At 38.2% G+C, this 12,047-nt stretch overlaps 2 protein-coding genes across 27 annotated transcripts in view; one reads left to right on the top strand and one right to left on the bottom strand.

Annotated features, from left to right (window-relative positions):
* The first annotated feature begins 119 nt into the window (after positions 1-119).
* cd8a (CD8a molecule) lies at positions 120-4,473 on the top strand. Its single transcript, XM_042405822.1, has 6 exons — positions 120-1,727; positions 1,851-2,165; positions 2,241-2,336; positions 2,448-2,558; positions 2,767-2,806; positions 3,326-4,473. Exons 1-6 carry the CDS (start codon positions 1,604-1,606, stop codon positions 3,375-3,377), a joined length of 738 nt encoding a protein of 245 aa, XP_042261756.1. The 5' UTR covers positions 120-1,603; the 3' UTR covers positions 3,378-4,473.
* A 766-nt stretch (positions 4,474-5,239) lies between these two features.
* cast (calpastatin) overlaps positions 5,240-12,047 on the bottom strand; it is a 41,722-nt gene continuing 34,914 nt past the window's right edge. For 24 of the 26 annotated variants that reach the window (XM_042405795.1, XM_042405799.1, XM_042405806.1 and 21 more), the window contains 18 exons: positions 11,864-11,941; positions 11,557-11,661; positions 11,313-11,429; positions 11,084-11,197; positions 10,053-10,166; positions 9,801-9,878; positions 9,516-9,620; positions 9,062-9,178; positions 8,594-8,707; positions 8,333-8,440; positions 8,130-8,237; positions 7,943-8,035; positions 7,287-7,331; positions 7,057-7,191; positions 6,384-6,470; positions 6,080-6,109; positions 5,700-5,806; positions 5,240-5,600 (listed from right to left, as the gene is read on the bottom strand). In XM_042405795.1, coding sequence (XP_042261729.1) covers positions 5,708-5,806; positions 6,080-6,109; positions 6,384-6,470; positions 7,057-7,191; positions 7,287-7,331; positions 7,943-8,035; positions 8,130-8,237; positions 8,333-8,440; positions 8,594-8,707; positions 9,062-9,178; positions 9,516-9,620; positions 9,801-9,878; positions 10,053-10,166; positions 11,084-11,197; positions 11,313-11,429; positions 11,557-11,661; positions 11,864-11,941 — 1,647 coding nt within the window. In that variant the 3' untranslated portion in view covers positions 5,240-5,600; positions 5,700-5,707. The remainder of the gene's footprint in view (positions 5,601-5,699; positions 5,807-6,079; positions 6,110-6,383; positions 6,471-7,056; positions 7,192-7,286; positions 7,332-7,942; positions 8,036-8,129; positions 8,238-8,332; positions 8,441-8,593; positions 8,708-9,061; positions 9,179-9,515; positions 9,621-9,800; positions 9,879-10,052; positions 10,167-11,083; positions 11,198-11,312; positions 11,430-11,556; positions 11,662-11,863; positions 11,942-12,047) is intronic. The other 2 variants (XM_042405798.1, XM_042405817.1) reach the window with 2 other exon arrangements.

Below are 12,047 nucleotides of genomic sequence, written 5' to 3' on the forward strand. Positions count from 1 at the left end.
TGTGACTGTTATCCAGGTTATCTACCATTTCATCGATTTTACACAAGGTCCAGCTCCCTCATCATGAGGAGTACTACACAGCCTGTGAAGACAGTCGTATAATGTCTTCTGTGGCTCTGGAGGCAGCTTTTCTGAGAAAACAACCCTGGCGATGTCATCAGAGTATAAAGTTTCCACTTCACACTTTAGTAGCTGGTTAAGCACCACACTAAAGAGAGTAGAGCAGCAGCAGTTTGGTGGCTCATGAGTCAGTGATTCACTATTAAACAATGACAAAGGCTATTAATCCTGCTTTTGCTGCCATCTAGTGGTTACAGTTTTTATGTTGCTGCAGTGATGAACGACTGTACGATAATGCAATGTTATATTGGGTGTTGGGTGTGGTTAGCTGCGCAAAACAGATGTATTATGGCCATGCTTTAAATCATTTGAGCTACTGCCACAACTTGACAGGTTTATTTCAATGATGTCTATCGGAATGATATAATCAGCAACTATTCTCTTAATGATTTACTACTTTACACACATTTACGTGTTACATTCTGTAAAGCCAAATATTTTGAGCACAACCTGGCCCAAAGTAAGTGACAAAAAGTCACACAAAACATGTATCATCAGTAAGCTAGAATTGAGTAATACGTTTGTTAAATTGGATCATAAACTGTGTGGATGAGTGGAAGACAAAACTCAGAGCTAGAAGGTAGAGAGGCCTGGACAGAAAAGAAAGATTAGAAACCTCACTATAAATAGGCTCAAGCTACTCAGGTGTAGACCATTTCCTGATGTCTTATACTCCACTCTGCCTTTGTCTTCTGAACAATGAAACCACACCAACAGCAGGCAGCTCTTACTGTAAACTGTTCATGACTTCCTGCAGACAGTAGCCTATATGAAATCAATGCATGTTTACACATGGACATTTTTTTCAATATATCACATTGTTTTATTTATCTATTACTGATATTTAGTTAATATTGTCATTATGATTATTTCTTATTTCACTTTAAACTCAGTCAGATTTGTTGCACCAAGAAGCAATTTCACCGGTAAAATCAACAAAATCTCATTTTTGGAATCCACTGGAAGTTTAACTGATCTTCTGTGTTACAACAACATTTAGGAAGAAGGTCAAGGTCAAAGTCAGCAACAGAGCAGTATAGCTGTAGCTGGCAGGAAGTGAATGTCTCACACAGGACAGGTTAGCCAGACAGATTTTTTTGCCAAAGTGTTTGCCAACTGTTGTTTATGAAGACAAATTCATGTTGATGCTTCAAAGAAGTCAAATAACGTCATCAGAAGTTTACCATTTGATTTTTGCAGAACAGTGTAGTTTTTGTGGGCTGCTCAGTTTTACACTTCCCACTCCATCCTTTTCAGCCTACACACTGCACCTCAGCATTTGTTGTGTGTTTTGTTACAGGTCGCGCTGTTCGATGCTTCAAACCAGAGGCAAAGTGATGTGCAGATCGGTGGGCTCCACTTCAAAAAAGTTGCAGATCACGACCGTGCTGCAGTAGGTCTCTGCAACACTCCGCTGCATGGATCCCATTTGATACAGCCGAGAAGAAGGTTACAGCTGGGGCGTGGTTTGATATCTCTTTGAATGATCTCCTATAGCAGGCTCCGACAAACAGCACGAAGACGTGTTCAGCAGCTTATTGTCGTGTGCAAGATTAAAATGGACCAAAAGTGGATTCGTGTTCTAGTGGTTCTGGTGTTTTGTCAAAGTAAGTTCATTGTAAATTTGATTTAAAAAAAAAAGTCTTTTAAGTGTTGTGTGGCAGTTTTTAAGTGTCCCATGGTCTGTTTCCAGGTGAATGATACTTTTCCCATTTTATCACAACTTTCAGAAATGAGCTCAACAGCTGATGAAGTCCAAACATTAAAAGAAGGGGTACCGGCTAACATTAAGTGTGATCCTAACGCGGGACAGAGCATCGTCATCTGGTATCGGATGCTGGACACATCTCACATGGAATTCATTGGATCTTTCACCAATGGCATGCAGAAGACAGAGCCCTCTTCCAACTTCACTTACTCAAAGATTGGCTCGAATACCATAACGCTGAAGTCATTCAACAAAATTAAAGACAGCGGCACTTACACCTGTGCGGCCTTTAAAAGTAACAGATTGATATTTGGCCAAGTAACCCGACTGCAGGGAGGTGAGTTTTGTCCTATAAATGTGTACTAATCGTCATTTGATTAACGCTTTTCAGTAACACTTCACACTTCTTTAGAAAAAACTGCAGTCGCGACCAAAGCACCGCCGACCACCACCACCAAACAACTCACGACCACCACACCGTGTGCTTGTAACGGTAAAAATAAGAAAGGTAAATGTTAAAAACATGAACATTTCTGACTGTGTAATCCTAGATTACAAACATGTGTAGTATTATCAGCTGATAGATGCTGTGGGTGGTAATTTGTCTTTGCATGTTTAGTAGTGGAAACCAGTCTTTCCGAGATATGTTCTCCAATCATATTGGGCCCACTAGCTGGCAGCTGTGGCCTTCTTCTTCTGCTCCTCATCATCATCAGCGTGTACTGCAATCGTAAGTTCACATCTGATATCTTAAACCTAGAAGAGCAGCCTTACATTTAATATGCAGCCAATAAATCTCTGTTATTTTGTTATTTTAAATTCTACAAAATTTCCTCAGAAATTTTCAGTCCATTTTTCTGCTTTTCTTGATTTTACTTGGATGACTTTGCTTTCATATGTAATAGTTTGCAATGTGTTTAACTTTTGATTTGCTGTAGGAATAAGGACACGGAGATGCCCACACCATTACAAAAGAAAGTAAGTTTTTTTTTCTTATTGTCTTTTTTTATCTAATATTGTCTTTCCATTTAGGGTCGTAGCCAAAATTTTAAATACTGAGGTCCTTATTCCCCCCATCAAGCCCCCACCCCACCTCAGACATCTAACAAAAGTAAATCTGAATTTTTGTAATTATTCAGTTTTTTTCATATTTATGAATTGAGTTGGATAAGTTTTAAGTTTTAATTAAATAAAGCTTCATCAAAGTAAATTGCTCTGAAAATCAACAACTGCTCATAAACCGGCTAACTAACTAAACTCTGACTTCAGTGACTGTCAGAGCTTTGTCTCTATTTTCTCTGTAATTATTGCCATATTAAGAAGTTCCTTCCAGTACTCCTGCTAGAAAATTATTAGGGAATTACAGGCTGATAAAATAAATTTTACATGGTAGCTACATGCTGTGTTTCCTTTTCTGATTCCACTGAATTGAGTCACTCAAATAAGCTGCTTATTATTATTATTTTTAAAATACTTTTACTTGTTTATCTCATATAGGCCTCGGACGGTGGCTCCTGAAAAACAAATGATGACCAACAGACATGTTTAATATACATGCAATTTCACGGACCATGCTATTTTACAGCGTTGTTTTCTTGCTATAGAAATAATTTTTCATCTTATGTTGAGTTTAATGACAAATTCTTGGTAAATAATTTCTTTGCATCTTGTTTTAACTGCATTGTGGTTTGACGGCTGACAGCAATGCGCTATTTGTGCTGTTTATATACATTCAGATTAACTTTTTACTAAACTTTAATGAAATTGTATGATATAAAATGTTGAGTGATCCAATCACCATGAATGTGGATAATAGAAACCACTTAAGTCCTGAGAATATTTGAATTTAGAACCCTAATTTATGTGAATTTAATGAAGCAAAAATTGCACATAAATCATTTTATTTTTGTATAGATTTTATTTTCATTTATTCTTATTCTTTTAGTGTATTCTTTTAAGAGCTGATTTTTTGCTGGGTTTTTTTTTTCAGCATTGCCTATTCTGTGAAGACTTTTTTAGCCAAGCTTTTGTTTAGTTTTTGTTCTGAAAAATAAGATTTCTGGTGATTCAAATTCTGTGGTCTCAAAGTACCAGAAAAACAACAACAAAAACCCCACAATATCAACAAGTATTTTTATTGTTTGCATTTGTTGTATCTCATCCAATGTCTGATTTTTTTGATTGAGATATTGTATAAAATAAAATATCACTCAGACAATCACTTTTTCTTGGCGGCAGTGAATTGTATTTGTCTTTATTTATGTTCCTTATTTTATTTTATTAATAGAATGTATAAAACTCAATCATTTGCAACCCCATCAGTCATTCAGGGTGTTGGCACAATTTTTACATTACGTCTGAGCACATTTGTTTTGTTCTAAGCCCTGCGAGTAAAAGGGAAGTGGGCTGTTGAGTGAAATACCACTTAAGTCAGGAGAAACAAGAAGATCTTAAAATACAGTTTCTGTTCTTATAAATTCCCCCTTCAGCTTTCAGGAAACACTGTTTAATGATTTTTTCCTGCAGTACTTCTCATAGGTCTGCATATAAAGGTTGTTTTTGTTCCTTATTTTGGACACTAATCGTACAGAGAGAAAGTCATGTAAAAACCAGACTCTACATACGATACAGCAGCTACAACAATCCAATTTTTACATTTTTTTTATTTAATTAGTTTTCCCACATGTAAAATATCTCTCATATCTTTTGACTCACACCCACACAAAACTTTTGTCATGAAAAAAAAAAAACTTGGGGAAAGTTTTGATTTTTGACTTTACAGTTAAAAGCAAAAGCCCTTTGTAAATTATACAGTGTTGTCTTATATAGAGCAAAAATCTTTTTTTACAGTATACAAACAAAGGTAATAACCACCTTTGCTCACTAAGTGCACTTCTAGACACCAGTATTTTTTTTTTCTTACAAGGCCAAATACATAAAAAAGACCCTCCTCTTGACGGATATCTCTCTACACAAAGTAAAATGGCATTTGCAAGAAGCTCTTGGATACAGAATTAAGCAGAACACCTCCTGAAAATCCTCCACATATTTTAAAATGTAAACTATGAATTCTCCAAAATATAAGCAAACTAAGCTGTACACTAGTGTCTTAATGGCATGTGACCACATCATGATAGAAAACTTGGCTTCTCTGTGTACATCAAGATTGCACAAACATCCCGATACTATATACCCACTCTGTACAGCTCCCACACCAGCTGACAGTCACCACTTCTACAACCATATTATGGCAACATCACAACTCCACCAGGCTGAGACGACGGGTGCGTTGTGACATTAGTGTATCGTTGGAAAAATAGAAACTGTCAGCTGAGATGCACATGCAGGACTCTGACGGGCAACGCCTTCCTTTCCTCAACTTGCTCAACACACCAACCAGCAAAACAAAAATGATTATCACTTGTCTTAAACTCTTCTCTCTTCATACATTTTCCCTCTTTTTTTGTCTGTTCATCACTCGTTCTTTATCTCCATCTTTGTCTCTCTTTTTATTCTCTCTAAAGACAGAAAGCAAAAGCTTCTCGTCTTTGACTACATGTGAAACCGAGCAAGTAAGGCGCTGCACGCAGAGCTGTTGTGTGTGTGTGTGTGTGTGTGCATGATGAGCAAGTGTTATGGGTACGTCTAGGTTTGTCTTTCATCCAGTCAGTATACATTCTTGATGATTTAGAAAAATAGAATCATTATCCAGAGACCAGCTCCCTCACTGGAGCATTCCTCTGGCCTCCGGAGGACAAACTGCATTGACAACCTGCAACATGAGACACATTCAACGGTCAGTGGGAAGGTGACAACGTTTGCTGCATTTTTTATCAGGTCAAATTGTGTAAAAGATGATAGCAAACTTTACCAAGTGGTCTAGCTCTTGCCTCCCCGCTTTGTGGATGTTGGCACCACGTCTGAGCTTAGCTGAGCAGACAGCTCATCAGTGGCAGACGGTTCATCTGAATGATGTTTCTGTAACACAAGGTTAATGTTAAAAAAAAAGTATATATATATATAAAAGGAAGAAAAAGCAGGACTTCTGCATGCAATAATTATACAGATGTCATCTAATTATTTGGGGAAATGAACATGCATCACATGCAGCTGTGTGCCGACACCAGGAGCAGACAAGCTCCACTGATAGAGATTGTTTTGGTTTCAATTATAAGCACACAGATTAATTTTGTCCATTATAGTTCACGTCCAACATAATTACAGTCTTCATGCAGCAGGCAGTTTGCTTACTTTAGACTTTGACTTTGACTTGCTCTTGCCCTGTAACAAAGGTGACACCTAGGTTAGGCTGAACAACTCACTGAGTGAGGGGGTAACCTCTGATACAGTGAGTCCTAGTAAACAACCTACAGAGGGCGCCATGTAACAGTCAAAACAAACTATGTAACATCAGTAACCTTACTCGTCATTAATCAGAAGAAGGTTTTTACCATTAGATGCCAGGCTCTACAAAGATTTAGATTCAGATCATTCTTCAGTTACTCTTTTATTTGATCAATGATACATCTTCATCTTACAGAGATCTTCTTTTTACCTTTGGTTTGTCTGCCTTAGACTTGAATTCTGGGGCATCTGGGAGCAGTGTGCCAGCCATGGAGTCCAAGACAGGACCAGCCATTGGCTGATAAAGAAAAAAATAGTTTTATTTAATTAATAAATGATAAACAAACTTATCAGACATTATCAGCTCATTTCTAAATACTGTAAATGAATGTTTAACTCGCAGTTGTCAAACACTGATATCACAGAGGAACGATAATCATTAGACATACTGTTCCAGTGTTGGTAAAGGTGGCATGTTTGAAGTGATCTCTGGGAAATGAAGTGTAAAACCACCATAACAGACCTTTTACTACTGGACTTGCAGTGGATAACCTATCAAGTCATTTTTGAAGTTTGTGAAATTTGGTTTTCATCTATAAGAAAGATTGTCATATCTTCTGCTAGTTGTGAAATTTTAATTTCTCTATTGAACACTTTAATACCATTTACTTCTGGGTCAATTTTAATTTTTAACTATAACAATTCAGCTAACATCCAAAACAAAAATGCTGAAGTTGAATGCAGCCTTGTCACACACTTCTAATGATTGAAAATCTGTTAGAAGTGTTTTTTGGTGGTAATGTAATATAGAACTGTTAATATCATTATTAGTTACACCTGTGCTTTTGCTGTTATGACATTAAGTTAACTTGTTTTTCTGCTACCTTCAGGGGTTCAGAGTCCAGCACAGGAGGTTCCAGCTTTGTTGAGGCTGCAGATGATGCGGCCGGTGCAACAGGCTTTGGATCAGTAGAGAAATCACTGGACAGCAGGTCCAAAGCAGTATTATCATCCATAGTCTTGTACAGGGCAGAAGAAGACAGGAAACCAAACTCAGTCTGCATGTTGTGTCTATGTGTCACTTCATCATCATTGTATTGTGTGAGGGACTCACCTCCTTGGGTGCTGTGGCGGCTTTGGCCTTTGCTTCTGCCATTTTCTTGAAAATGAAATTGACGTACATTAGACACCCAGTAAGGTAACATTGTACTACTACATACTGCAAATACTGTAAATACGGTAAGTATGTCCTAGTTCACATTAAAATCAACACCCTCACATAGTATTTTAGCCCAGGACTGGAAGATTAACACCCTGCATATCCTTATTCACATGTAGAATAATTTCCTCTTTCTTTATTACATTTTGCATTTGACAAGTTGAAAATGTTTTATTGTTGTATCAGCATTAAAAAAACACTCAAAACTGGATTTACCATTATATTCTTGTTTCCCACAAAATATTCACCTGCACTGTGACTCAAGCTCACAGCAGCTGCTTCCCAAAACTCAAATTCTCCATTAAAACAGATTTTACTGGTTGTAGCACAAACTTGCAACAAATAACACTCCAGCAGGACTGACAACAGGTACAAAGAATAACGTCTTTTTTTAGCAAAGTCATATGAATGGAAATTAACTAATCAAAGTAATTTGGTCTGTTATCCTCAAACAAAAGTCATACAGGGTCTGTAAGCATCTCTGTCTATCACATGTTGCAATAATTAAGCTCAAATGTTATTCATATTGTAAAAATGTAGACGTCTGTTACCTTGCGATCTTCCTCGGTGGGTCTGTACTCTGGAGGCAGTGAGTCATCTCTGTCTCCCATCTTAATCAGCCTCTCTTCAACTGCCTTCTTCTCCTGCAGCAAACACACAAAGGTTTTTTTTTAATGATCACTCTGAAAGTGAAAATATTCTCTGCTTTCTTTCTTTTTTTCATGACATGCTGGCTACCTTGACAATGTCTTTGGCAGGAACAGGGGTGATGGGCTTAGGGGTGGGATTGATATCCTTCAGAGTGTCTGAAAGAGCATCCAGGGCATTGTCTGCATCTGCTGCCAGCTGAGCACAAACACACACACACAGACAAAATGTTCAGCAGGATTGTAGATAGTTTAAGTACTTAAAAAAGGCTTCAGTTATAATTGTGTCTTTACATGTGGGGCGGTTTCTGTGGGAACAAAAGCAGCAGACTTCACTGCTGGGGCAGCAGTTGAGGAGACAAAATCTCCTGCCAAGGCATCCAGAGCAAAGTCTGCAGAGAGCTGAGGGAGAGACACAATGAAACGTATCAAATCTGTGCACACCGTGAATTACATTATTACTGCTTCTGTTGGACTTTTCTATTGCAAAGAGACATCTGTGCATCACATTGTGTTATTTCAGCTGCAGTAACCATGAACAGTTTCATAGTGTACCTGTGCAGGAGGAGCTGAGGGCTTGACGGCAGGAGCCTGTACAGCAGGAGCAGATGAGGAGGTCATGAAGTCTCCAGACAAAATATCCAGAGCCTCACCAGTATCCATGGAGGGCTGCAGGCGGAGGGGAGGAGAGAAAATTATGTGGTGCTCTGATTATGATAAATTTATCAGACAGTGTTTTAAGGTGAAATATGTGTGAGCTCTTTGTCTCCTCAATGCAAATAATGTTTTTCAAAACTGCGAAAGTGCCTCAGAAAGGTTTCAGTTGAGCCCCTTCTGCACTGGATAATTACCTATTTTGTTGTCTTTTAATGTAAAAAATCCTTTTCTAAGGAGGGACTTTATAGTGTTTTGATCTCTGTCAGAACAATCACACTCTGATAGTAAAAAGCAGCTTATATCAATTTTAAAAAAGAGTCTACTCTGTGGACTCAGTATTTTACATCCCTCTAAATGAGACCTCACCTCAGGTTTAGGAGCAGGCAGTTTTTTGAGTTCGTCCTCTTTAAACCTGTATTCTGGAGGAAGTGTGTCCTCCCTCTCTCCTACACGCACACCCTTCTCCTTCTTGAGTTTGTCATGCTATGAAAAGGAAAGTAAAAAAAGACATTACCTTGTGGGAACATTAGTTACTACAAGTGCATACAAACTTTTCTAAACATGGACCACACCAAAACCACAAACACATGGAAACTGTCCAGTTCTCTGGCTCTCTCAGATAATTTGATAAGGCATTTTAATATTTTTTTTCTTTATTGCAATTTTTTTTATATGAAATCAATGAATTTTATATAAATGGAATGTTGATTTTTTTTGCCACATGATAAAATGTTGCAGATGCAGCAAAACAATAATGTGGTTTCTGATGAGTGGGCGCTGAATGTGTGAGTGTGTGTGTTAGTGTATGAGTGACCCATACCGAGACCATGTCCTCAGGTCTGAGTTTGGGGGGTTCAGGTTTTGGTTCTGGTGCTGCCAACATGTCGCCTAGAGCACTGAGAGCATCCAGAGACATAGGGTCACCCTGAAAAGAGAACATTTAGCTGCTTAGGCTAGTCTCGAAAACAGGTGAAAGAAGATATAAGTAGGAAAGGGTAAGTGGCCTATATTTAAAAAAACATGTTATACAGATATAGGCAAACATTAATATTTACAGTAAAAATAAAACATTTAAGATAAAGATAAAGTCATTTTGTATCCTCACAGTCTTGGGTTTTGCTTGCTGTGGTGGTGCAGAGAAGACGTCAATGGTATTAGGTCTCTCCAGAGGACAAACCATTTTCTGCAGAAACACAGGTTCATACTGTGAGACATGTAGACTGAAAAAAGACATGATGATAGAGGATGCAAGGACAGTTGAGAATACAAACAAAAAAATATTTCCATTTATTCTATAAACTCAGTAAGCAGACACACACGACGGACAAAACGGTTCACAGACATGCAAACGCTTTACCTGTGGTGTCTTCTTGGTAGACGGAGGGGCAGCTGCGTGAACTCCAGAAGCTTTAGTTGGAGCCATAAAATCTCCAGAAAGAAAATCCAGAGCTGACAAATCCTCTACTTTAGTCTGAAAAACACAGACAACAGCTTTCAGGGAGAACACGTTGTTGTAATGGCATTAAAACAATAAATTAGGACATCTTGATTCAACATGTAGTTTTCACTTGCTATTAAAATACACATAGTCGCATTCTTGCCCAGAATTCGATGAGAAGATTGATACTACTTGAATATTTGTAGACTGAATATTAAGCTAGAGTCAACAGCTGGTTTGGTTAGCTTAGCTTAGCACAAAGTTTGGAATCAAGGTTCAAACAATGAGTCCTTCTCTGTAAAAAGGTTTTTAAAAAATCCACCTATCAGCACCTATAATGCTCACTAATTAACATGTGAAGCACTAGCTAGCTGTTTCCATCTGCTTCCAGTCTTTATGCTAAGCTAAGCTAATCAGCTCCTGGCTCTAGCTTCAAAATTAACATACAGACATGAGAAAGATATGAGTCCTCTCTAACTCTCAGCAAGAAAGTGAATGAGTGTATTTCCCAAAATGTCAAATTATTCCTTTAATAATTACTCAATGACATAGGCCCACTCTATTTCTCTACATCGCTACCACAAAATCTGATGGATAGAAAGGATATTCAATGAGAGGAGAGCAAATAAGATGTGATGTAAACTTGCTGTTGTTGAGGCAAATAGTTAAAAGATACAGAAGAGAAAAAAAGAAGGTAAAGAAGAAAAATACAACAAAACAAACAAGAAAGTGAAACTTGTACTAAATATAACATTGAGAAAGAAAGAAATGACAAACATTACACTTAGACCATGTAAGCTCTCTTCTACAAAATGTGCATGTTACACAAGTAGCAGGCAAAACTACCAAATGCTTCCATCACTGTTTTATCATGTTCTGATAGGATGATTTATGTGTACATTACACTGTAGATTGTGTCTGCTGTTACCAGTAACAGATCACCAGTGTACCTGTGCAGGAGGAGCTGAGGGCTTGACAACAGGAGCCTGGACAGCAGGAGCTGCTGAGGAGGTCATGAAGTCTCCGGACAAAATATCCAGAGCCTCACCAGTATCCATGGAGGGCTGCAGGAGAAGGGGAAGAGGGAAATATATTATATATCTACATCCTTCAGTTATTATTGTGTTTCTATCACAGTCATTCTTTAAGACCCTTACAGTGACTTTGTCCCAATCTCACCTCAGGTTTAGGAGCAGGCAGTTTTTTGAGTTCGTCCTCTTTAAACCTGTATTCTGGAGGAAGTGAGTCCTCCCTCTCTCCTACACGCACTCCCTTCTCCTTCTTGAGTTTGTCATGCTATGAAAAGGAAAAGAAGAGGAAATAAGGAACTGTTTGGTGGGGAAGTTTTTAATACTCCAAGGGTGAAGACATCAAAGGCTGTGAGAAAGCGTGAGGACAACAGTGTGACTGTTTGTGCTCTTACCGAGACCATGTCCTCAGGTCTGAGTTTGGGGGGTTCAGGTTTTGGTTCTGGTGCTGCCAATGTGTCGCCAAGAGCACTGAGAGCATCCAGAGACATAAAGTCATCCTGATGAGAGAATAAGAGATTGAGTTTTTGCTCTACTGGTCTGTCATTCATGTATATTGTTTAATTACTGGAATAAAATGTTTATCCCACATGGAAGGATCACAAGACAACCTATCGAAAGACGACAGACAAGAAACACGAGAGGGGAAAAAGGGGAGACAAAAAATGAAAACAAAAAATTTGTACATCTCCTGTATCCCACCTGATCAGTCTTGGGTTTCTTGTCAGTAAGAGGAGCAGGACTCACAGCCACAGGAGGAACTGCAGAGGATTCAACTTTCTACATCAAACAACAGAGATGACATTAAGGGTTGCAGTCTGTAAAGTTATCCCATATATACATAAAGTTATGCTTAAATCTCTTTCAAATACCTTACAGTAGTATT

Source organism: Thunnus maccoyii, chromosome 3 (assembly GCF_910596095.1).
Source record: "Thunnus maccoyii chromosome 3, fThuMac1.1, whole genome shotgun sequence".
In the NCBI taxonomy this organism is placed as follows: domain Eukaryota; kingdom Metazoa; phylum Chordata; class Actinopteri; order Scombriformes; family Scombridae; genus Thunnus; species Thunnus maccoyii.

Bases quoted from the DNA above. Each gene is read 5' to 3' on its own strand.
- cd8a (XM_042405822.1), top strand. From the start codon at position 1,604: ATGATCTCCTATAGCAGGCTCCGACAAACAGCACGAAGACGTGTTCAG. The intron at 2,166-2,240 runs GTGAGTTTTGTC...ACACTTCTTTAG, and splicing joins AGTAACCCGACTGCAGGGAG to AAAAAACTGCAGTCGCGACC. The intron at 2,807-3,325 runs GTAAGTTTTTTT...TATCTCATATAG, and splicing joins CCACACCATTACAAAAGAAA to GCCTCGGACGGTGGCTCCTG.